This window comes from Sorghum bicolor, chromosome 6 (genome assembly GCF_000003195.3).
Source record: "Sorghum bicolor cultivar BTx623 chromosome 6, Sorghum_bicolor_NCBIv3, whole genome shotgun sequence".
NCBI lineage: Eukaryota > Viridiplantae > Streptophyta > Magnoliopsida > Poales > Poaceae > Sorghum > Sorghum bicolor.
In genome coordinates this window covers 49015952-49041187 of record NC_012875.2, presented here as the reverse complement: position 1 = coordinate 49041187, position 25236 = coordinate 49015952, and the positions used below count along the sequence as shown (strand labels likewise).

Genomic DNA, 25236 nt, shown 5'->3' with positions numbered 1-25236 from the left:
CATAAATGATTAACCGTCACAACGGGGGGTGAGGCCGATAAATAAAACGAGAAACTCCCCCTCGCGTCCCCTCTGCCCCCCATCGCGTCCCCTCTCGCTCGCTACCTCGCCGCGCGGCGGAAACGCCACGCCAGGGGTGAGATCCGCGCCGTCCTCCGCCGTCCTCGTCACCGCCCCGTCGCCTCCGATCTCCACAGGTTCGGCCGACGCCCGCTCATCCCGGATCGTCCTGCGCTCGCGACGCTCGCAGCTTTCCGATTCGATTTTCGCTCGATTTTGTTGGTGATTTTGGTTCCTGTCTGTGTGGCGCTGTGCTGTGCTGTGTGCGTGTGTGTGTGGTGTAGGGCGTGCGGAGGAGGAGGAGGAGGGGGCAGAGGGAGATGGCGGCGGAGGAGGGGGCGATGTCGCCGACGAGGATGCTTGCGGAGGGGCACCTGCGGGTGGCCACCGGCGGGGGCGCGCCGGCGGACGGCGGGATCGCCGTCAGACACCTCCCGCACCATCACCCCACTAAGAAAGGTGACCGCTTTTTTATCCTTACGAGTATATCTTTCGCTCTCCTAAGCACCGATTGTGTTATGTTATGAGATGCTACTGTAGCCAAATAAATGTTTAGAGTCGCTGTAGATACTGAACTTGAATGGAAATGCTTGATTCTGTTGTTGCTTGAGGTTTTGGCCCTTAGATGCTTCCCTTACAGTAAGCACTGGTCATGATAGGAGAGGGATCTGTTGCCGTTAGGGCTGCCCAATTCATGTTGCCCTGCCTGCAAATAGGTTATCTTCAATCAAGTTCAGTGATGTGTTTGAAGCTGGTGGGTATATATCAGCATAGCATGAATGCTACCGACTTAACATTGTTTCCTTTTTTGGAAATGCTTAATTCCGCACGCACGTGCGGGAACGTTTCCGCGCACACGCACAAGAAGACAAAAAAAATGTAGGACAACTCACCTGTCACCGCCACTGCAAGAGAAGAAGGCCGCGCTGTATCGCTATGGTGTGACCCCGCGCCTTCTCTCTCCTTCTCTTCTTCCTCAACTCTGGCGGGCTTAAAAGGGGCTTGGGGGAGGCAGGCAGGCTGGCCAGGCGGTGGGTACGGTGGGAGGGCAGCGTTAGGGTTAGAGTGGCGTAGGAGGTGCTGGGCCAGGTAAGGGCGAGGGTGCCCATAGCCATGGCGGCGGAGGAAGAGGGGGGGGGAGGAGGTCTCCATGGGCGGTGCGCTACAGCGGGAGCGAGGACGAAGACGACGTGGAGGGCAGGGTTGAGGGCTGGGGCCAGGAGGTGGGCGGCGCGGCTGGCAGCGAGGAGGAAGACGAACGCCGAGGAAGAAGGGGTTGCACGCAGGTGAAGGAGGCGGCGTGCAGATGGAGTCATGTGTGCCTACGCACGAAGGTCGTAGTAGTGTCCTTTTTTTTGTTTATTATTGGTTTAACGTTGGCGGCGGAAGTGGCCGGGCCAGGTCAGGGCGAGGGCGCCCATAGCCATGGCGGCGGAGGAAGATGGGGGGGGGGGGGGAGGTCTCCATGTGCGGTGTGCTGCAGCAGGAGTGAGGACGAAGACGAGGAGGAGGGCAGGGTTGAGGGCTGGGGCCGGGAGGTGGGCGGCGCGGCTGGCAGCGAGGGAGCCGCTGGCCGGGGTCGCGAGGAGGAAGACGAACGCCGAGGAAGAAGGGGTTGCATGCAGGTGAAGGAGGAGGCGTGCAGATGGAGTCATCTGTGTCTGTGCACACAGGTCATAGTAGTGTCCTTTTTTTGTTTAGTATTGGTTTATCGTTGCTGCTTGTGTGGCAGGAAAATTACTTGTGTCTGATTCTTTTTGGTTCATGATGCTAGAGTTTCTTGGCTATGGTGTCTAGTGATTCTAGGGTCTCATGCACTTATCCAAAATGATTGGAGCCCTGATTTCGTTATGAAGCAAAATCCTTGCAGCTCCGAAATCCAACAAAGTTAAAGCGCCCCTGTTTCCTTTTGGAAATAGTTTGTGCATGTGGTAACTCATTGGTCAGGTTTTCAATACTGCTCAAATATACTCCACTGTTGATTGCTATATGTCATCAGATCTTTGGAGTTGCTTAAGCTTGAGCTTAAAGCCGACCTTCTATCGGTACTGATGACATTTTTTTAATTGATAGAAAGGGTCGAAACACTGGTGTTGATTTTTTCTCTTGATTACATGATTGTGACATTAGAAGTGCTTTTGCAATATGAATTTGTGAACATGGCAACTGAAAATCATTTATTTGCTATTGCGACGCAAATTGTGATGATCAGTAATGCTTGATACTTGTATTTAACCTGTGTCACGTCTTGCCAGAAAATAAATAGAGCAAGTTACTAAAATTATAGTCCAAAGCACGCAAAACCTGGCTATCTATATATAGAAGTGATGGTGATGAAATGGTTATGTATGAGGCATGCTTATATTTAGAAGCGGTAATGATGAATTAGTTATGTAATTTTTTTTAGTGTGGTTTGACTACATGCAATGCTTTTCTAGGAGGGTTTCTTTCATGCTGGTATCACCTAACTCCATGGTTTTATTTCAGATGGTGTTGGTGGGAAAACTGAACAAGACAATCATGAAGGTGTAGACTTTTTACCATCTCAAGAGTTGAAAAAACTAGCTAATGGGAATAGCAAGGTTCGATATGTACTCCATGATGTTGCTTTCATTTATTATTTGTTGATATGGTATGCTTAATTTAACAATGCTCTGTATCAATGCAAATGCAGATTCCTGGTACATTAGATGACTATAGAAAGCTTGTAGTTCCAATAATTGAGGAGTATTTTAGTACAGGAGATGTAGAATTGGCAGCTTCTGAGCTAAGGGGTCTTGGATCTGATCAGTTTCAGCATTACTTTGTGAAGAAGCTCATATCTATGGCAATGGATCGTCATGACAAAGAAAAAGAAATGGCGTCAATTCTGTTATCTTCTTTGTATGCTGATCTACTGAGCTCCTACACAATCAGTCAAGGTTTTATGATGCTTCTGGAATCTACAGAAGATCTGACTGTTGATATACCAGATGCTACTGATGTCTTGGCTGTTTTTATTGCACGGGCTATTGTTGATGAAATTTTACCTCCTATTTTCCTCACTCGGGCTAGAGCACTACTTCCAGAATTTTCCAAGGGCATTCAAGTTCTGCAGGTTGTTGAAAAGAGCTATTTGTCAGCTCCCCACCATGCAGAGTTGGTCGAACGCAAATGGGGTGGAAGCACACACTTTACTGTAGAAGAAGCAAAAAGGAGGATTCAGAATATTCTCAGAGAGTATATTGAGAGTGGAGACATAGATGAAGCCTTTAGGTGTATAAGAGAGCTTAGCCTTCCGTTTTTCCATCATGAGGTTGTGAAGCGTGCTCTCACCTTCGCTATGGAGAACATATCCTCGCAGCCATTAATCCTTAAGTTATTGAAGGAGGCTGCTGCAGGTTGCTTGATCAGTCCTAATCAAATCTCAAAGGGTTTTTCTCGACTAGCTGAGGGTGTTGATGACCTGAGTCTTGATATTCCTTCTGCTAAAGCTCTTTTTGACAAGCTGGTTTCAACAGCTATGGCTGAAGGATGGCTTGATGCTTCTTTTGGTAAATCTGCTGCCCCTGACGAAGAGATGCAAAATACAAGTGCTGTAAAGATGAAGCATTTTAAAGAAGAATCTGCCCACATAATTCATGAGTATTTTCTCTCAGACGATGTCCCAGAACTTATTCGAAGCCTTGAAGAGCTCTCTGCTCCAGAATTCAATCCCATTTTCCTCAAGAAGCTTGTCACACTTGCTATGGACAGAAAGAGTAGAGAGAAGGAGATGGCCTCTGTACTCCTTTCTTCACTGAGATTAGAATTGTTTTCGACTGAAGATATCATGAAGGGGTTCATAATGCTCTTGCAGTCAGCAGAAGACACTGCCCTTGACATTGTCGATGCTCCAAGTGAACTTGCCCTCTTCCTAGCTAGGGCAGTGATTGATGAAGTATTAATTCCGCTGAATTTGGATGAAATCAGCATTAAGCTTCGCCCGAACAGCAGTGGTAGCCAAACTGTCCAGATGGCCCGTGCGCTACTGTCAGCTCGCCACTCTGGTGAGCGGATACTGCGGTGCTGGGGTGGTGGCACTGGATGGGCTGTGGAAGATGCCAAGGACAAGATCACTAAGCTCTTGGAGGAATACAACACAGGTGGTGACCTGGGAGAAGCCTGCAGATGCATCCGTGATCTTGGGATGCCCTTCTTCAACCATGAGGTGGTAAAGAAGGCACTAGTCATGGCGATGGAGAAGCAGAATGACACCAGCATCTTGGCCCTGCTGCAGGAGTGTTTTGGCGAGGGGCTGATAACCATCAACCAGATGACCAAAGGCTTTGCCCGTGTCAAGGAAGGCCTTGATGATCTCGTCCTCGACATCCCGAATGCCCAGGAGAAGTTTGGAGAGTATGTGGAGCTTGCAACAGAGCACGGCTGGCTGCTGCCAACCTTCGAATCCATTCCCTGAGCTTCACTACTGGCGATACCTTCCCTGTGTGTACATTTGTGCCCATGATGTCATTAGCTCCATACCAAAGTTTTCCTGTTATTAGTTTACTTATGTTACTGTATACTGGAGGATTGTAGGATGGATGTGGTGTCCCTTGTTGAGATAGTGTTCTATTGGTCTGGTCTGGGAGGGTACTTTTGAGAGTTAAAAGAATAAAACCATTTCGTTTCAGGTTATGAGATGTATCCCGTAACCTTTGGTATTTTTGTAACTAGCTCCGCATGGTTTCTGGTTATCTGGGCATCTGCCCTTTCAGCAATGCTGCTCGTTTTCACCTACTCGGTTTCGTGTATACGATGTATGTGTTCTGTGTCCATGGATTCTGGCGAGGTTGTCAATGATCTAATAAAGGGAAAAGATGGCGAAAATGATGGTTTCCAGTGCTTCTCGTATACGGACAGTTGCAAATACGAGTACAGCCAATACGACTGCGGATTCAAGTATGAGACGAGCAGTCGTGAGTCGTGACTTCAGCGTTTCCAACAGTTTTGTATTTGTCATTTGCATTCTTGTAATTTATCAAAATTATTGAGATGAGATATCCAACAGTTTTGTATTTGTATTTTGCAATTTGGGCAATAGTCACGGGAGGAAACTTGGCATAAATGCAAGGCTGCGGGTCGTTTGGCAAACGCCGATCGGGCGCTACTTCCGCGCGTAGGGGACTCTTCGTGCGTGGTGACAAACCTTGGAGATCGACGATGACCTACAGTCCACGGCAGCAGGATAAATGACTCTAGACAGGAAGGACTCTATGACAGGAAACCCTCGATGACGACTTGGGACCTGCAGCGTCTCGAATACAGGTACCAGGAAACGGCGGCGACCTGGATACTCGTAAACTGGCGGCGCGACAACGAGAAAACGCCGCGAAGAAAGAAACACGCGCGACCAAAAGCGCGGGACCAGATACGGCGCGGAAGAAAAGTCACGTCAAATATGGTTGGGTCCACAATTTTAGGTTTTACCAAGTCAATTATGTCAAACACTCGGAGATGGTCTTTTTTTTACTTGCCATATCGTTTTGGGAGTTGGCAAATTACAACAAATGGCAAACAAAAAATGCCAAACCGTTGGAGATGCTCGTGTTGTATGTTGCATGTTGCATTTTTCCACAAACTTAAAGTTGAGAAATTTGGTAAAACATTGTACATTGTCGAACAACGGGATTAGGATTAGTTAGTAGTTAAACAGTTTACATTTAATAAATGATGTTAAATTTAAATCGAGTAAAGTTTGATTTGTCCTTAGAACTTGTTGCTAAATTTAGAAACACACTCGAACTCAATTTCGAAGGTTGTTTGGTTGATATGGCATGTAGGCTCCACATATATTTGATCATTGAATCATTTATTTCTCTTGAAAGCGGTTTTATTTTTTTTACAGATGTCTTTTTTTAGAGGTAGACATCCATTATGCGGCATAAGTGTTACATCACATATACAACTTAACCGTACACCACTTTTAGCAATGGCTCGTAATGCGGCATCTCTTCCACTACCAGTATATTTTACCATAACTTCTGCTAGTTGCAAACCCACTGTACGAATAGTATCTACTACTGTTCTTTGACCAGCATAGGGTGATGCTTTTCTTGAACTTTTGAATCAACAAGTACCTGCGGAGGACCAGAAAATGACCTGACCTTGTGGGTTTGTAACGGTTATAATCAGGACGAAGCCAGGAAAAAATTTAGGGGGGGCTGAACAAAATTTTTACATCGACTTAGCTCTATTATTATCCCTCGTAAATATAGATTAATGATCAAATTCACAAAATATATCTAAAAAATAAAGTTCTCAGCCCACCCTACCTTATAAATTTGTGTCTAAAATTAGAAGAAAAGCACTAGAAATTTCACTGGGCCAGCAGCGGTAGGGGGGGCTGGAGCCCCCCTAGCCCCACTGCTGGCTTCGTCGCTGGTTATAATGGTATTGTTGAAACTGGCTTGAACATGAATAGCCCTTTTGTTATTCTACGTGCACTCTTCCGTAAACTAAAACGGACATTCCTACGCAAACCAATACGCACTTTCTTACGTGAACCTATTTTTGGTATAGCTTTTGTCATATTTTATTATCTCATAAATATGAGTTAGAAATAACAAAAAGAAAAATGATACAAAGATATCTATTTCGGGTTAAAATATATCCTTTACTTTCATTTTTTTATTTGCAATTTGGACATTTCCATGCTTTATTAGAAAGAAAAGCTTCTTTTTCGAAAGATTACCCCTGTCTTTGTTTATGCTTCGGATTGGAACAAATGACTCTAATTCGCCCACGCCTGCGAATCAGTCGACATTTTATACAAATTTTACGAACGGAAGCTCTTATTTTCATATATAGGTATTCCTTTCTTAAACTAGAATATATTCTTTTGGAAAAAATAAGTCTCTTCACTTAAATTCTGAAACTTGGAAGTTATTACCCCAGAAAAACCTAATCCTTTGAATCTTTGGTATCCTTCAAATCTTCAGTATCCTTTGAGTCTCTTCGAATCCTTATGGGGAAGTCTATAAATTATACGAGCTTTGCTGGAATCATAACAACTTACTTCAATTTTGACCCTATCCCCCATCAGTATTCGTGTAGAGCTAGACTGGATCTTTCATGAAATATAGCCCAAGATGATCGTGTCAATCTCTAGGCGAACATGGAACATTCCGTTGGGTAGGGCTTCCGTAACTAAACCTTCAAAAGTTACTTTTGCTTCTCTCGGGTTTTCTCTCTCTTTTTTTCTGTCATATATTTTCTCCTATTTTTCTATTTTATTTTCAAAATAGGATGTTCGAGATAGAATTTGGGTACTATAGTTGCGACCATTATCATATATAACATAAAACTTCTCCCCCAATTCTGTTTAGTCGAGCTTCTCGATCTGTCTTGTACCTCGAGAAGTAGAAAGAATAACAATTCGCCAATTCCTATTCCGCCCAAAACCTTAGGAATTCCTTGATAGTTAGCATAAATTCGTAAACTAGGTCGGCTGATACGCTTTAAAAAGGTTCTAGTTCTATATGTTTCCTTTCTAGTCTCTCTCTTTTGATGTCGCAAAGTTGAACCCAATAAATATCTGTTATTTTCCTGATGTTTCCGAACACTTTCAATAAAACCCTCTCGTAGAAGTATTTTAACAATGTTTTCGGTAATATTTGTGGATACTACTCGAACAGTTTCTTTTTTATTCATGTCTACGTTTCTTATAGAGGTTAGTAAATCATCAATAGTGTCCTTGCCCATAAGACTCTAATTCTAGGTTCCTTCTAATTTTTCTATAATCAACATGTTTCCCCTTTTCTTTTAATTTTAGATTTTAAAGCATATACGTGAGACATAATCTACTAATTTTTTCTTTGATATATATCTCGTCTACTAGTATTTATAATACTTCAGGAGCTAATGAAACTATTTTAGTAAAATTCAATTCTCTTAATTCTCGAGTTCCTTGTGAATTTCCTTTTTGATCAATGATAACTGCTGCATTGTCATCATCGCCTATTATTATACGTGTACATACAATTACAGCTCGAATTACTTCATATCTTTCTAGAGGCATTTTGGGTACTGCGTCTTTGATTACAGCAATAATAACATCACTAATACGACTATATCGCTGATTACGAGCGGCTCCTACGACTCGAATACACATCAATTTTCGAGCTCCACTGTTATCTGCTACATTTAAAAGGGTCTGAGGTTGAATCATACTATTTTGATTTCCATTTATTATTTCAATGCAAAAGGTATTCATAGAATTTGAGCATTACTTGAAATTGGTCTTCCATGCAGAGGTTCATAGAGTTGTTGCTCTATCTTGATACACAAGCTCTCCGATGACTGCCACATACTACCCTGAGATTCTCCTGCAGATTTTGAAACCGAAGCTCCAAACCCTCCTGCGCCGTGTAGCCAGTATGCAACCCCTCCAATGCCCGCAATGCCTCTTTTTGACTTGGTCTAAACTCCGACCTTGACGTCTTGACTTCAATCAACATATTGTCTTCTCAGTTCTCACCATCTCAGTATGTGTTCCAGCTTATCGGTGTGTCAAATTGCTAGGCATCGGCATCCTTGATCCATACCATTCCCATCCTTCCGTAGGAGGTGCAGTAGGCGGGAGCAGCAACTTCCGGACGTAGATCAGCAACTTGGAGCTTCTTCACTGCCATCCGATGCGATGACATCGGAGAAGGCCGGGTCGACCGTCGGCGATGCCCTGTTTCGAGAGGCAGGCCACGCCGGGGGAGGATGACGCGGCACGCGACCCCCACGCACGGTGGGGACGTGGCGCAGCGCCCGATCCTGTCAGTGTCGCCAGAGGCGGTGGAAGTGCGGTGCGCGACGCGATCACGGGAGGACGTGCGTGGTGGCGCGAGGCTGGGTGTGGCCGCCGCCGGCGCCCGATGCAATTGGTGAAGAGGCCCACCTGTCGGGCACGGAATGGAAGGGATCGGAGCCGGGGGACGACAGGACTTTTATTTTATATATTAACGGAGAATCCAAACAAACAAACCACGTAGTCCCGGCCCTCCTCCTCTCCCTTTAATTTCCTGGCGGCGAGGTCCTCATCGTGCCCTTCGTCGCCGGCCGGCTAGTGATCCACATGCACCAGGTGTGTCTCCAGTCCTCTCCTGCCTGATCCTGCTAATAACTTCGATCGATCAGACAGCACCTTTTGTTTTGCGGTCTCTGTTTACTCGCTCGTAAGTGTCTCCAGTGTGTACAACAGCCTCTCTCTTTCAGTTGTTGTGTTAAAGATGGTAAAAAACTGTGTTGCGTGGATTAGTGTTTGGGTGTGATTATATAGGAAAAGGACCATTATTGTAGTAGGAGTATTAGATTAGATGATCTTCTTTTTTTGAATGAACAGGAGAGGTCCGGGAGGACCTCAATCATCTTCTTATTTGATGATGATGCTTACCTGTAGTATTGGTGTTTTGGATATTGATCTTAATTGTGAAGATAATGTTGCCACTTGTTCGTTGATCAATATAGATGGTGGTGCCTTTCCTTCTTTGCAAAGCATGCATGTACGCTTATTTAGGGAAAAAAACATGTATTGCAGTTTGTGTTGATAATGGCCGGTGGAGTATTGACGTATTGGGCACAAGTGCTTGGCTTTTTTTTGGGTGGGTGGGTGGGGGGGCGGGGGGGGAGGGGAGGGTTGATTAAGCCTTGTGCTTCATCAGCTAATTTCATCATCGGCATTGCTGACTATATATCTATTAACATCTGACCTCAATGTCATTATTTATTACTAATTGTTCTCTTACTCATTGACAGCTACTGATTTGTGTGTCTTTGTACAAATTACAGTACTCTTGTGTGACTAATAGTTTAGTATACAATTGACTAGTCTGTTTGAAATCCATCAGCATAAAAACATGACACTACCTCGTTGGCACATTATATTACTGGTCCAGATGTCTGTCCAAATTATGTGAAGATTTGTTTCTTTTCTCCTAAGCTCTTGTCCTTGAAGGTTTAGAGCTCACAATTAAGGTACCTCAAGGTCATGACGAAGTGCAGGTTCCAAATGGATACCACGGATAGCAAAGCATCCGTTGTTACAAAGGTCCACAACATTGTGAATGAGAGCACCTCCCACTCTTGTCCATCACTACAGCAAATCCCCCTCACTTCAAATCCGTCCCTTCTCCTCCATGTGCTCTCTTCCTACGGGCTGGAACCCAAGGATCTGGCTGCTTTGGAGGCAAGTTTATTTTTTCAGTATTTTGAATGAAATGTTGCTTATCATGTGACGAATTGACGATCGAGATATAATACAATGTTGTTCAGGTTGCATGTCAATTCTTCAGAAGGCCTGCAAAGTTTGAGCCAGATGCCACGTTGTCTCTCCCTGAACTTGCAGCATATGATACTTGCTGCCAAAAGGCCATCTTTAAGTCAATGGAGCAAAAGGAAAAAGACAGCTTGAAGCAGCGGTGCGGCGGCTCTTGGAAGCTTGTCCTTACGTACCTGTTGGTCGGCGAGAAGAATTACCACCGTGGGAAATCTCGGGTTGTAGCTGGACCAGGGCACACCATCGCTGTCACATCGAAGGGGGATGTGTACTCATTCGGCGCAAATTCTTCAGGGCAGCTTGGGCTTGGGAATACAGAAGAACAGTGCAAACCATGCCTTATTAGGTAACATAACGTATGCTTGTTTTGCCGATAACCAGTAGAACTATATATGCACAATGTCACTACTCTCACACCATGCCTTGCTTGTAGGTCTCTGCAGGGCATCAGAATCACACAAGCCGCAGTCGGTTCGAGGCGGACAATGCTTGTAAGCGACACAGGAAGCGTGTATGTGTTTGGACAGGATATTTTCGCGGGTTTAGAATTTGCTGGTGATTATACCAGTAGCCCTAAGGTTGTGGAGTCATTGAAAGGCATATTTGTAGTCCAAGCATCTGTTGGAGGCCACTTCTCTGCAGTTCTGTCTAGAGAGGGTCAGGTTTACACTTTCTGTTGGGGGCATGATGCAAGGCTTGGTCATCATTCAGATCCAACTGATCTCGAGCCTCGCCTTCTCTCTGTACCGCCTAAGGATGCTCTTGTTATGCAGATTGCCGCGGGCAACTGCTATCTCCTTATGTTGGTCTACCAACCTACTGGAATGTAAGTGTCATTCCTTTGTTGCTCAGTTTTCATCCATGCTGATCTTCTTAGTTTTCGTTATACAAGCATCACTGTTCCTATATACATTGGACAAGCTCTCTTTGAATATTTACGAGCAGGGCCACGAGCATTTTTTTTCTTGCAATAAGTTTGAATTTTTGTATCAATTTGCAGGTCGGTCTACTCAGTAGGGTGCGGTGAAGGAGGCAAGCTTGGGCATGGATGCACGATAAGCCTGACGATCCCAAGGATGATCCAACAGTTCAAGACACTGAAGGTAAAACCGGTGTCGGTTTCAGCAGGCGCTTTCCATTGTGCAGTTCTGGCAAGCGACGGACGTGTGTTCACCTGGGGATGGGACTCCGACACTGGTTGTCTGGGGCACGATGATAAACAAGAATATGTTGTCCTCCCCACGGCAGTGGCAGGCTTGGGGTCGGTGAAGGCTACCTATATCTCAACTGGCTATTGCTCCACCTTCGTCGTCACAGACAATGGCGATGTCTACTCCTTCGGGTGCGATCATTCGCGTAATCTGGGTGTTAAGGTTTGACCATCATCTTCCTTGTACTTGAGTTGAGTCTCGGACTTGTATATAATGCAGATAACAAAGCCATATATAGCAGCGATCATCAGTAACTTGCTAGCGATAACAAAGCCATATATAGCAGCGATCAGTAACTAGTTCCAAATTCCTGACTTTAATTTGCCGTTTCATTTCATCTCTCGTGGTTTCAGGCGGATGTCGGCGAGGATGTCAGGATTCCCAAGCTAGCCGCCAATCTGAATGTTTCGCTGAATGAAAAGGTTGTGCAGATTAGCGCGACCAACACCTGGGACTGGCCTAGCCGAAGCCAAAATCGGATTACCTCTGAATGTCATACATGCGTCCTCACCGAATCCGGCAGGCTCTACTCTCTCGGTAGAGGTAGCGAGGGGCAGCTTGGTGTGAAGCTTGCTGAGGGACAGAAAATTAGGCCGGCCCCAGATGGTGTCGCCATTGATCTCGACTAGTTCCATATTCACCGGCATCGACCTCAGCCATCTCCGGCCTATGCTCCCCTGGTGCTGCAATCTAGCAGCTGGTGTTGGAACTTCCTGAAATGGTTTGGAGTGTATGAATATTTATTTGCAAACATTTTAGCTCGTTTTAGATTCTTGACTATATTTTAGCTCGTTTTAGATTCTTGACTATGAGGCTAGTTGGCTTCTTTTCTGGACAATGGACAGATCTATCACATGCCATTGCCATGGCTTTTGGTTGGTTTCAGTTTTTCTGGCCTTTATTTATTTATTTATTTTTTATGAAATGTCTGACCTTTATTGAGATGGCCATTCGCTGGCAAGGGCAACTGGCCGCACTAAAACTTCAAATTGGATTCTGTTACTTCAACATCTTTCGTCTCATCTCCGTCCAGGTGGTGGAAATGATGACTGGGCGGTTTGGATCAGGGTCAGGGTGTCATGGTGGTGCTTGCTGGTGAGCCAGGCCATGGTGGTGGGAAGTGGGAGATCCTATCGTGGGGTGAGGTCGAGGGTGCAGTTTAGCACGAGGAGAAGGGCGAGGATGACCCTGAGCACGAGGAATGCCGGCCCTAAGAGCTGCAACGGCCGAGGGCCCAAGCAGAATGAGAGTCCAAGCCCAAATATATAAGATCTTATACCCTTTAATTATAGTCCATTAAGATTTAGGATTAACGAGAAGGTGCGGTGGCTCATCAGTAAAAGGAGTTCTTGGTGAGATGGCAATGTCTGCAGCCCGCACACGCACATAGTGATCGCGACATCTCCGTTCTATACTTCGGCACTTGGTGAGATGGCAAGACGTAGGCATGCAGCACCGATCAGATCACCACACGATCAACATCACCAGCGTCGATCACCAATGTTCCGACGCCCGAGTTCTTGAATCTAGACGACGACGTTGTAGACAACAGCGGTAACTAGCTGAGGCAAATTCTTCTACCCTTGTGCCCTTTTGTGATTTGTGAATGTTGGTTCTGAATCAATTTATGTCTAAATTGTATAGGTTCTAGGTATTTTTCCTTGTCCAATTTTTGTCTAGTACTTTGTACTCATATAGTTATGTTTTTTTTAGAAAATTAGTCTATGAGCCTCTTCGCTTGAGTTTATCTGCCGAATCTGTCAGTCATTCAGCAGTATTTTTCTCACACAATAATTAGCGAACAGTACTTTGAACCATGGTTTTTTAGACAAGCGAAGTATAAGATTTTATAGTCTACAGGGTCATCGCGATGAATTCGCTAGAGAACCCTCAAAATCGTAGGACCGATGTTGGGGAAGATGAACGGTACCCGGTCGATGCGTGGATTGGATCTGAATGTCTGGACCCTAACAGCCCTCGAGGATGCTGCCGCGCCCAGAGGAGTCCTGCTGAAAACGAAAACCTAGCAGATGAAGAAGAGAGATGTTTAGGCCATAAATCACACCATAATTGTACCTTATTCCACAGCATTTCCCGAGAAATTGCACGGGTTCTAGGAAAATGATTCGATTTCAATTTCAACTATGCTGCTTGTCTTCTTATCTATTATGATGAGACAAAAAAACAAGTATGAAAATTTCAAATTTTGTCCTCTTTCATGGTATGTTACTCATTAAACTTTAAGGACAAGTGTCATACGCCCACACTCTTCATTCTGGCCTGACGAGGTGAGCGTGTGTTGGTTTTTCTTTCTTTCTCCCCGTACTAGACTTGGAGGAGTGGAGAGAACTTATATGTGTTTAAGTATAGCAACCTTCGTTCAACTAGTAAGGTGAGGCTAAGTTTTCCCACTCTTCTATATACACAAATGAATGGATCTTTGAGATTTATTTGAAATTAATAAAAATGTCTAGTGGCCGACCCAAAATTTTATGGCTGGCTATTTGAAATGTAAAGGAATATAATATTTTTTTGACACCCTAAAACTTAAATTTGGCAAGTATATATATAGTAATTAGACATGATTTCATATATTTATAAAGTCGCTTCGTCATGATACGGGCTCTTTGATGATACCATATATGGTAAAAAACTACTCCGCTTACAATTTTAAGGCCCAAGGCTCCAAACCCCCCTATGTCACCTAGTCGGTCCGGAACACCTCTTTTTGACTTGGTCCAAACTCCGGTTTTGACTTCAGTCAACATCATCTTCATCATCATCTCGCATGTACTCCGGTATATCGTTTAGCATTGTTTTTCTCTCCCATCAAATCAACAAACAATAATTTAAGCGAACAGGGCGGCGGGAGCAGCAGCTTCCGGACGTAGATGATCAACAACCTGGAGTTTTGTCACTGCCACCCGATGCGACGACAGCTGAGAGACAGCTCGCGGGCCGGTCGGCGATCCCCTGATTCCACCGGAGGAGCGCCGAGGAAGGACGCGGCGTGCGACGCGACAGGGCCGGCATCGGCGCAGCGCGGCAGCGCGCGCCCGACCCTGCCAGCGTCGTCCGAGACCGGGGAAGATGCGGCGCGCGACGCGATCGGATCGTCGTCACCGGGCGACGTGGCGCGAAGAGGGCGCTAGGCCCACGGCCCACCTGTCGGCGTCGAGAAGAGGACGCGGAATGGAAGGGAACCGGGGGAGAGGGGTTTAAGCATATCTAGAGAGAGAGAGAGAGATAACAGAGAATCCAAATAACCAACCGTCACGCAGCCCCTCGTCCTCTCTCTTTCCTGGCGGCGACGTCCTCATCGTGCCCTTCGCCGGCGGCTACCGGCTAGTGATGCACTAGGCAGGTGTCTCCGCCCCTCACCTAATAAGTTGGATCAGCTAGGCCCTTTGTTTTGCAATCTGTTTACTCGTTCTGTCGTAATCTCTTCAGGTGTTGATCAGCTGACAGTGGTAAACTGTGTAACGTTGATTTAGGGTTTTGGGTGATTACAGGGAAAAGGACCATTAATAGTATTAGATTAGATTATCTTTTTAATCTTGAAGCGAATCATCTTAATCATCCCTGTGATTTGGTGATGATGCTTAACTGTAGTTTGGATTGTTTTGGTCTTTTGGACATTGATCTTGTGAAGATTATGTTGCTACTTGTTCGATGGTCAATAGATGGTGGTGCCTTCCCTTCTTTTTGAAGCATGAAGCGTGTATATATGCAATACATTTGTTTAGTAAATATATATATATACTTTCGATGCAATTTGTGTTATTGTGGCTGGTAGTGGTATTGACGTATAGTGCGCAATGATTTGTTTTCTCAACAATGGCTAGAGTCTTATGTGTAATTTTGCTCATTTTTTTCTTGAACTTTTTTGTGTCCTGAACATTTGTACACCTCTTTTATCTTTTCAATAAAATTTCAGTAAGGGGTCAAACCCCTCCTGTCTCCCAAAAAAGAAAATGTTTGATTTGCTTGATTTTTTGGGGGGAGCGAGGAGGCTCTTGATTTTAGTACTCCCTCCATTCCAAATTATAGAATTTTGGAGAGTCAAGACATCTAAAGTTTGACCAAAATTATAGAGAGAAGTACAAAGATTTATGGCATCAAATAGGTATTATTATTAAAATATAATTGATGAAGAATTTAATGATACTTAGATAATATCATAAATGTTATTATCTTATTACATAAATTTAGTCAAATTTAAGATGGTTTGACTCTCCAAGATTTTTGGAATGACTTATAATTTGGGATGGAGGGAGTATAATTCTTTCTTACATTATTTTCTCTGAACTTTGATAGACTTGCATGAGTACCTTCATTATGATCTTGCTGCTTCAGCTAATTTCATCGTCAGAATTGCTGGCTTTAAGATCTATCCTCAATGTCATTTGTTACTACCTGTTCTCTTACTCAGACATCTACTGATCTATATATCTTTGTATAAACTAGAATGCTCTTGACTAATAGTATAGTATGCAAAAAAAAGCATTTGATTAGTATGTTTGAAATCCATGACTATTATGGAGACATGACACTTGTCTCGTTGGTATCCAGATATGCAATGATTTGTTTCTCTTTCCCTCAGCAGATCTAGTCCTTGAAGGTTTTAAGCTCACAATTAAGGCACCTCAAACTCATCAAGTTCAGGTTCCCAATGGATGCCACAGAGAGCAAGGCCTCCGTGGTTATAAAGTTCCACAACATTGTGAATGAAACCACCTCCCACTTTTGTCCATCATTGCAGCAAATCCCCCTCACTGCAAACCCGTCCATTCTCCTCCATGTGCTCTCATCCTACGGGCTGGAACCCAAGGATTTGGCTGCTTTGGAGGCAAGTGCAATTTGTACAACCATATATAAAATTGTTTTCAGTATTTGAAATGTTGCTTAATTATCATGTCTGATACGATGTTGTTCAGGCTACATGTAAGTTCTTCAGAAGCCCTGCAAACTTTGAGCCAGATGGCACACTGTCTCTCCCAGACATTGCAGCATATGATACTTGCTGCCAAAAGGACATCTTGAAGTCAATGAAGAATGAGGAAAAAGAGAGGTTGAAGCAGCGTTGTGGAGGCTCTTGGAAGCTCGTCCTTATGTACCTGTTGATCGGTGAGAAGAATTACCACCGTGGGAAATCCCAGGTTGTTGCTGGACCAGAGCATAGCATCGTTGTCACGGCAAAGGGGGACGTGTACTCATTCGGCGCAAATTCTTCAGGGCAGCTTGGACTTGGGAATACAGAAGGACAGTGCAAACCATGCCTTATCAGGTAACGTAACGTATATTGGTTTTTGCTGATAACTACTGTAGTATTGAACTATATCTGCACAATGTCACGTCTGTCAAACCATGCATGCCTTGTAGGTCTCTGCAGGGCATCAGAATCACACAAGCCGCAGTCGGCTCGAGGCGGACAATGCTCGTGAGCGACACAGGAAGCGTGTACGTGTTTGGACAGGATAGTTTTGCAGGTTTAGAATCTGCTGGTTCTTATACTAGCAGCCCTAAGGTTGTGGAGTCACTGAAAGGCATATTTGTAGTCCAAGCATCTGTTGGGGGCTACTTCTCTGCAGTTCTGTCAAGAGAGGGTCAGGTTTACACTTTCTGTTGGGGGCGTGATGCGAGGCTTGGTCATCGTTCAAATCCGACTGATCTCGAGCCTCGCCTTCTCTCTGGACCGCTTGAGCATGCTCTTGTTGTGCAGATTGCCGCGGGCAATTGCTATCTCCTTATGTTGGCCTACCAACCGACTGGAATGTAAGTGCCATTCCTTTGTTGCTCAGTTTTCATTCATGATGATCTTCTTAGTTGTTGTTAAACAAGTATCACCGTTCATATATACACAGTCTTCCAATTATTTACGAGCTAGGGTCACGGGCTCTTGTGATATTGATGTCAATGATCGATTTCTTTTTCTTGCAATAAGTTTGAAATTTTGAATCAATTTTTGCAGGTCGGTCTACTCAATAGGGTGCGGCGAAGGAGGCAAGCTTGGGCATGGATGCGAAGAAAAACTGAGGATCCCAAGAATGATCAAACATTTCCAGACACTGAAGGCAAAACCGGTGTCGGTTTCAGCAGGCGCTTTCCATTGTGCAGTTCTGGCAAGTGATGGACGTGTGTTCACATGGGGGCGGAACCCCAATGGTTGTCTGGGACACGATGATCGACAACATTATACTATCTTCCCCACGGCAGTGGCAAGCTTGGCGCGTGTGAAGGCTAGGTATGTCTCAGCTGGCTTTAGATCCACCTTCGTCGTCTCAGATAATGGCCATGTCTACTCCTTTGGGTGCGATCATTCGGATAATCTGGGTGTTGAGGTTTGATCATCATCTTCTTCCTTGTATCGGACAAATTCAGACAATTAATTAAATCCATAGCAATATAAGTAACTGGTTTATAGTTTCGAATTCCTGACTTTGCCGTTTCATCTCTCCTGGTTTCAGGACGACAGGATTCCCAACCTAGTCAGGTTGTTTCAGGAAGACGAGGACGGTGTGGAAGTGGAAGACGACGCGGACGACGGGATTCCCAATCTAGCCACTCGGATTGTTGCGGTGGATGGAAAGGTTGTGCAGATTAGCGCGACCAACACCTGGGACTGGGTCGACAACTACAAGAATAAAGATGGCTCTCATACGCTCGTCCTCACCGAATCCGGCAGGGTCTACTCTCTCGGTGTAGGTAGCAAGGGGCAGCTTGGTATGAAGCTTGCTGAGGGACAGAAAACTAGGCCTGCTCCACGTTGTGTTGACATTGATCTCGCCTAGCTTCATTTCACCAGCATCGACCTCAACCATCCCCCAATGGCCCTGGTGGTGGTAGCTGCTGGTGTATAAACATTTATTTACAGATATTTTAGCTCGTGTTGGATCCTAGACACCTGGTTGGTTTCGTCGTGGCTTCTTCTCTGGACAGTGGACAGATCATGTCATGGCTAGCTTCTGGTTGGTTTCAGTTTTTGTCTGATGTTTATTGAGATGGCCATTCGCTGGCAAGGAACTGAAAGAACAGTAAATAACTTTTCGCAAAAAGAGAGAGAGAGAGAGAGAACAGTAAACAACTATTAATAGTTACTTCAAATAAAACAATAATGATGTGCTTTTGTTAATTACTAGCATTTTGTGATGCAAAATCTTCACAAACAGCCTGGAGATTGATGTTTTCTAAAATATCTTTCTCAATGATGCACATAGCCAAGCCATTAATCTTTTTCTAACATAGTTGACCTCAAATATTTTTTTTAATAGTTTCAATTTAGATAAACTTACTTCAGATGATGCTACTGTCACAGGAACAGTTAAGAGAATCTGATATACAATAGATACATTAGGATAACACTCTATAGCTTTAACATACTTAAGAATCTCAGGTGATAACATTAATTTATCTGACAAAGATACTTGCAACACACCTTTAATTATTGTCATGAGAAAAAATTCTGAGTAAATTCTTCAGAAGGCGTGCAAACTTTGAGCCAGATGCCACGTTGTCTCTCCCTAAACTTGCAGCATATGATACTTGCTGCCAAAAGGCCATCTTTAAGCCAATGAAGCATGAGGGGAAAAAAAAAAGAGAGGCTGAAGCAGCAGTGCGGTGGCTCTTGGAAGCTAGTCCTTGTGTACCTGATGTGATCGGCGAGAAGAATTACCACCGTGGGAAATCTCAGGTTGTTGCTGGACCAGGGCATAGCATCGCTGTCACGGCAAAGGGCAAAGGGGGACGCATACTCATTCAGTCATTCGGCGGTAATTCTTTGGGGCAGCTTGGGGTTGGGAACACAGAAGCACAGTTCAGACCATGCCTCATTAGGTAACGTAACGTATATATGTTGGTTTTGCTGATAGCTACTGTAGTATAGAACTATATATTGTCAGCATCCGTCCCGATACTAGTGAAGTGCTTCATGGGCCCAGAGCAGGCTCTCGTATTCGGAGGCCCAATATACGCGTAGCGGGTAGCGAGTGGATGTGAGCGTGCCTGTGTGCACGGCGGGGCAGCAGCCCATGTACTGGTTATATGAGGCAAGACATCGAGAGGGAGGGACATCAGAATTGTAAACCAAACTCTCATACTTGCTAAGCACTCTTCCTACCGTATTCTTCTGTTCGTCCAATTCCTTCCCCAATTTCTCCCTCCTTTGCCTACTGTTAACAATTGGTATCGGAGACACCGATTTTGGGTCGATTCTGTTCGTGCGCACATACTCCATCGGTTGATTTGGCAATGGATCTGGTTGGCTCGATCCTCTCGCTAGCAGTGAGCTGCTGGTAGCGATTTGGAACGCTGTAATTCCGATCCCCGCTTTGAATCGACTTGTGGGTGCTCTCGATCTGGATCCTCCCCCACCCCTAGCCCACAGTCACTTTACTCGCCGTCAACGACGTCTCGGCGTGATGAATCCGAAGACTCGCCTCATCCTGGATGAACTCACCAAGCGCTTCAACGAACAAGATGCGAAGTGGGATTCGCGGTTCGCGGATCAGGATGCCCGCCTCGCCCGCCAGATCGCGGATCTGGAGAAGTCGCAGGCGTCCCGCATGGAGTCGTTGGAGCGCGCCACCGCCTCCATCGAGGAGTGGCGTCCTTCAATCGATGGCGCTGTGGACGACATCCGGCTTCAAGTGTCCAAGACCAAGCTCGAGGTCTCTAAGATCTCGCGCCACTGGGAACGTGCCGTCCTGGAGCAGCCGGCTACCTCTCCTGGCGTCTTCGCAGCCGCGCCGGACGCCGTTCCATCTGCTGTCGAGCGTCCGCATCACGGCGCTCCAGCAACATCGCCCAACGGGCACCGCGTCGACAACCATCACCGGGAGAGTGGATTCGGGGTAGTTTCTACCCTGGGTATGCCTGTTTTTCCCCCTCCTTCATCCCCTGTTTCAGTTCTGCAACCTGCAGTAGAGCCAGGCTTTCACAGCGGTAACTTAGGTGTGGGTAACACTGGGTATTACGGTCCTAAGTTGCCTAAGTTCGATTTTCCCAAATTTGATGGCTCTCACCCTAAGTATTGGCTTAGTCAGTGTCAGGATTACTTTGAGCTATATGGAACTGAAACTCATATGTGGGTTCGGGTAGCCAAAATGCATTTTACCGGAGATGCTGCTCGTTGGTCATCATCTGTAGAGCATCAGTTGCAAACCTGTTCATGGCCTACCTTTTCATCCCTCATTCTGGAGCGTTTTGGGCAGGAACAACACGAATTGTTGCTTAGACAATTTTTCCAACTCCGCCAAACTGGCCCAATCCAGGACTACATTAACCAATACACTGCTCTGGTTGATCAGCTTAATGCTTACGGGGGCACTAGGGAGCCACTCTATTATGCTATGCGTTTTGTTGATGGCCTTAAGGATCCCATTCGTGCTGTTGTTTCGATGCACCGTCCCAAAGATCTGGATACTGCTTGCCTTCTCGCTAAATTGCAGGAGGAGGTCGCCGACCCCATGAAGAAGAGGGATGGCCGGCGTTGGGACGCCCCGATGACCGCTCGGCCGTTTGCACCAAAGGCTCTCCCGCTGCCTCCGCCTCCTCCTCGACTGGCATTGCCAACCTCGGAGCTCAGGCCAGCCGTGGAAGGTGCGCGCGGTCCATCTCCTGAAGACCGGTGGTCTGCTTTGCGTGCCACCCGGCGTGCTCAAGGACTGTGTATGCGTTGCGGCGGTAAATGGTCCCGCGATCACCAATGCCCTCCTACTGTACAACTGCATGTGGTGCAAGAACTTCTAGATGTTTTTCAACTCGACGACGTCCATGAGCCAGAGGATCCACCAGAAGAACAGATCACTGATCAGGTGTTTCTCTCTGTGTCAGTTGCTGCTGTGTCGGGTGTCACTGCCCCTCGCACGATGTGTTTTTGGGGTCAGTTGGGTGATCATCAGATTCGCATATTGTTGGATTCTGGTAGTTCCCATACTTTCATCAGCACAGAGTTGGCCGCTCGTTTTTCGTCAGTCCAGAAACTTTCTTGTCCATTGCAAGTTCAGGTTGCCAATGGTCAAATTCTCACATGCTCCACCCATATACCTGATGCTTCCTGGTCAATACAGAGTTGCCAGTTTATCTCCAACCTGAAGGTTCTTCCATTGTCTGCGTATGATATGATACTTGGCTTGGACTGGTTAGAGGACAACAGTCCCATGGAGGTCCATTGGGGGCAAAAGTGGATTCAGTTTACTCATAAAGGGAACTCAGTTCAGCTTGTCGGCATCTTGTCTGATTTACCGTCTGGTGCAGTTTTACACATGTCGGCCTCTGAAACATCCCCAATGGACGATCTACCTGGCCTCCAGAGATTCAGCAGTTGGTACAACACTATGCTAAAATGTTTGAGCAACCAACTCAGTTACCTCCTTCTCGGAATTGTGACCATTCTATTCCGTTGATACCCGGTGCCGCTCCAGTCTACTCTCGGCCATACCGTTTTTCTCCTGCAATTAAAGATGAAGTGGAGAAGCAAGTTAGGGAGATGTTGCAGTCTGGTATTGTTCAGAAAAGCTCCAGCCCCTTTTCCTCCCCAGTGTTACTTGTTAAGAAGAAAGACAAGACTTGGCGTTTTTGTGTTGATTACCGCCAACTCAATGCTATTACCCAGAAAGGCAAATATCCTGTTCCCATCATTGATGAACTCTTGGATGAACTTGGTGGTGCTACTTGGTTTTCCAAATTGGATTTGCGCTCTGGGTTCCATCAAATTCTACTCAAGCCCGGGGAAGAGTATAAAACAGCTTTTCAAACTCAGTTTGGCCATTTTGAGTTTAGAGTGATGCCTTTCGGGCTCACTGGGGCTCCAGGCACATTTCAGGATGCTATGAACTGTACCTTGGCTCCATTCCTTCGCAAGTTTGTTTTGGTCTTCTTTGACGATATTTTGATTTATAGCAATTCCTTCGAAGAGCACATTCAGCATTTGGAGCAGGTATTTCACCAGTTGCTAGCTCATGATTGGAAAATCAAACTCTCCAAGTGTGAATTCGCCAAAACCAGCATTTCTTATTTGGGCCATGTGATTTCTGGTAATGGTGTGCAGACTGACCCTGGCAAAGTTTCTGCGGTGGTCAATTGGCCTACCCCTACTTCAGTCAAGGAATTGCGTGGTTTTTTGGGCTTGGCTGGTTACTACCGAAAATTTGTGAGGCATTTTGGGATCTTGGCTAAACCACTCACGGAGCTTCTCCGTAAGAATTCCTTGTTTCAGTGGACACCGGTACACGCTCAGTCCTTTCAGGCTCTGAAAACAGCTCTCAGTTCCTCTCCGGTTCTCGCATTGCCAGATTTCTCCAAACCTTTCAGTATTGAAACTGATGCCTGTGCTACTGGAATTGGCGCTGTCCTCATGCAAGCTGGCCATCCCTTGGCTTTCCTCAGCAAAGCATTGGGTCCTCGTAGTAGGGGTTTAAGCACATATGAGAAGGAATACATGGCAGTTCTGATGGCGGTTCAACAATGGCGTCCCTACCTCCAGCTAGCTGAGTTCACCATTTATACTGATCAGCAAAGTCTAGCACAGCTTACTGACCAGCGTCTGCATACGCCGTGGCAACAAAAGTTATTTTCCAAATTGGCTGGTCTCCAGTTTAAAATCATATACAAACCTGGTGCCTCCAACAGGGCGGCGGATGCTTTGTCGCGCAAACCAGTCCATGACTCCATTTGTGCAGCAGTTTCTGTGATTACCCCACAGTGGATTCAGGATGTGATTGCTGGCTATGCTAATGACCCAATGTCCACTGCTATGATTGCTAAGCTCTGCATTGATCCCACAGCTGTTGCTGGGTTTTCCTTGCGTGATGGTGTCCTCAGGCACGGTTCTCGTATTTGGATTGGCGACAACAAAGCCCTTCAACTCAAGATTTTACATGCGGTTCATTCAAGCGCGCTGGGCGGCCATTCAGGGTTTCCGGTGACTTATACGCGCCTGAAGCAACTCTTTTCTTGGCAAGGTATGAAGTCCGCTGTGCGATCTTTCGTCAGTACTTGTCTTATCTGCCAGCAGGCTAAACCAGACCGTCCAAGCTACCCGGACTTCTGCAGCCGTTACCGGTGCCAGCTGCAGCATGGCAGATTGTGTCGCTGGACTTTGTGGAAGGCCTTCCACGTTCGGGAGACGCCAATTGCATCTTGGTAGTGGTGGACTCCTTCACTAAGTATGCACATTTCATCACCTTACTACACCCATTTACTGCTGCTAAGGTTGCTCAGCTTTTCCTCAACAATGTGTATCGATTGCACGGTCTTCCGACGATTATCATTTCGGATCGTGATCGAGTTTTCACTAGTACCTTCTCGAAGGAATTGTTTCGTCTTGCTGATGTTTCCCTCCAGATGAGTTCCAGTTACCACCCTAAGTCGGATGGCCAAACTGAGCGCCTCAACCAAACTATGGAGACATTTCTTCGTTGCTTTGCTAATGCCTGCCCAACTAAATGGTCTTCTTGGATTCCACTCGCCGAATTCTGGTACAATGCTTCTACCCACTCAGCTACTGGATTCTCCCCCTTTGAGGCGCTATATGGTGCTCCTCCACGCCACTTTGGGATTTCTGTGTTCGATGATGTGGTAGTTCCAGAACTCTCTTCTTGGCTGCAAAATCGTCATGCCATTGGTGAGTTGATCAAGCAGCACCTGGCCCGTGCTAAGTTGCGCATGAAGCGTCAAGCCGATAAGCACCGCTCTGAACGCTCATTCCAGGTGGGAGACATGGTTTTCGTCAAACTCCAGCCGTATGTTCAAACATCTCTGGCCCCTCGCGCCAACCAGAAACTCTCATTCAAATTCTATGGCCCCTTTGAAGTATTGGCTCGCATTGGGACTGTTGCTTATAAGTTGCAGCTTCCTTCCACATCGTCGGTCCATCCGGTTTTTCACGTGTCACAACTGAAGGCTGCCATCCTCCCAGGTACTCCAGTGTTGTCCTCATTCCCTACTGATATTGAGTTACCTCGTGTGCCAGAGGAAATTTTTCAGCAGCGTGTTGTTCCCACTGCTAATGGGACAGTGGAACAAGTTTTGGTTCGCTGGTCGGGCTGGGACCGTGACATGGCCACCTGGGAGAATGCTGCTCATCTTCGCCAGTCCTTTCCTCGTGCACCTGCTTGGGGGCAAGCAGGTTCTCAAGCCCCGGGGAATGTCAGCATCCGTCCCGATACTAGTGAAGTGCTTCATGGGCCCAGAGCAGGCTCTCGTATTCGGAGGCCCAATATGCGCGTAGCGGGTAGCGAGTGGATGTGAGCGTGCCTGTGTGCACGGCGGGGCAGCAGCCCATGTACTGGTTATATGAGGCAAGACATCGAGAGGGAGGGACATCAGAAAATTGTAAACCAAACTCTCATACTTGCTAAGCACTCTTCCTACCGTATTCTTCTTCGATCTCCTGCTGTGCTGTTCGTCCAATTCCTTCCCCAATTTCTCCCTCCTTTGCCTACTGTTAACATATATGCACAGTGTCACAACTCTGAAACCATGCATTCCTTAGTTGTAGGTCTCTGCAGGGCATCAGAATCACACCGGCTGGAGGCGGACAATGCTCGTGAGTGACACAGGAAGCGTGTACGTGTTTGGACAGGATAGTTTCGCGGGTTTGGAATTTGCAGGTGCTTATACCAGCATCCCTAAGGTTGTGGAGTCACTGAAAGGTGTATTTGTAGTCCAAGCATCTGTAGG

General features: G+C 46.0%; 3 protein-coding genes across 3 annotated transcripts; all 3 read left to right on the top strand.

Moving 5' to 3' along the window:
- LOC8073676 lies at positions 54-4814 on the top strand. Its single transcript, XM_002448027.2, has 4 exons — positions 54-197; positions 345-519; positions 2548-2642; positions 2735-4814. The coding sequence occupies exons 2-4, from the start codon at positions 381-383 to the stop codon at positions 4496-4498; spliced, it is 1998 nt and encodes a 665-aa protein (XP_002448072.1). The 5' UTR covers positions 54-197; positions 345-380; the 3' UTR covers positions 4499-4814.
- Positions 9972-12185, top strand: LOC8060157 (ultraviolet-B receptor UVR8). The gene is made up of 5 exons (XM_002448026.2): positions 9972-10255; positions 10342-10691; positions 10779-11171; positions 11346-11718; positions 11910-12185. The coding sequence occupies exons 1-5, from the start codon at positions 10058-10060 to the stop codon at positions 12183-12185; spliced, it is 1590 nt and encodes a 529-aa protein (XP_002448071.1). The 5' UTR covers positions 9972-10057.
- On the top strand, positions 16229-18388 carry LOC110436491 (E3 ubiquitin-protein ligase HERC2-like). Its single transcript, XM_021463612.1, has 5 exons — positions 16229-16405; positions 16494-16843; positions 16939-17331; positions 17528-17897; positions 18024-18388. The coding sequence occupies exons 1-5, from the start codon at positions 16229-16231 to the stop codon at positions 18345-18347; spliced, it is 1614 nt and encodes a 537-aa protein (XP_021319287.1). The 3' UTR covers positions 18348-18388.

Excerpts from the sequence above, each read along its gene's own strand:
- LOC8073676 (XM_002448027.2), top strand. The coding sequence starts at position 381 with ATGGCGGCGGAGGAGGGGGCGATGTCGCCGACGAGGATGCTTGCGGAG. Across the intron at positions 520-2,547 it reads CCATCACCCCACTAAGAAAG|ATGGTGTTGGTGGGAAAACT; the intron begins GTGACCGCTTTT and ends GTTTTATTTCAG. Across the intron at positions 2,643-2,734 it reads TAGCTAATGGGAATAGCAAG|ATTCCTGGTACATTAGATGA; the intron begins GTTCGATATGTA and ends ATGCAAATGCAG.
- LOC8060157 (XM_002448026.2), top strand. The coding sequence starts at position 10,058 with ATGACGAAGTGCAGGTTCCAAATGGATACCACGGATAGCAAAGCATCC. Across the intron at positions 10,256-10,341 it reads AGGATCTGGCTGCTTTGGAG|GTTGCATGTCAATTCTTCAG; the intron begins GCAAGTTTATTT and ends AATGTTGTTCAG. Across the intron at positions 11,719-11,909 it reads CGCGTAATCTGGGTGTTAAG|GCGGATGTCGGCGAGGATGT; the intron begins GTTTGACCATCA and ends TCGTGGTTTCAG.
- LOC110436491 (XM_021463612.1), top strand. The coding sequence starts at position 16,229 with ATGGATGCCACAGAGAGCAAGGCCTCCGTGGTTATAAAGTTCCACAAC. Across the intron at positions 16,406-16,493 it reads AGGATTTGGCTGCTTTGGAG|GCTACATGTAAGTTCTTCAG; the intron begins GCAAGTGCAATT and ends GATGTTGTTCAG. Across the intron at positions 17,898-18,023 it reads CGGATAATCTGGGTGTTGAG|GACGACAGGATTCCCAACCT; the intron begins GTTTGATCATCA and ends TCCTGGTTTCAG.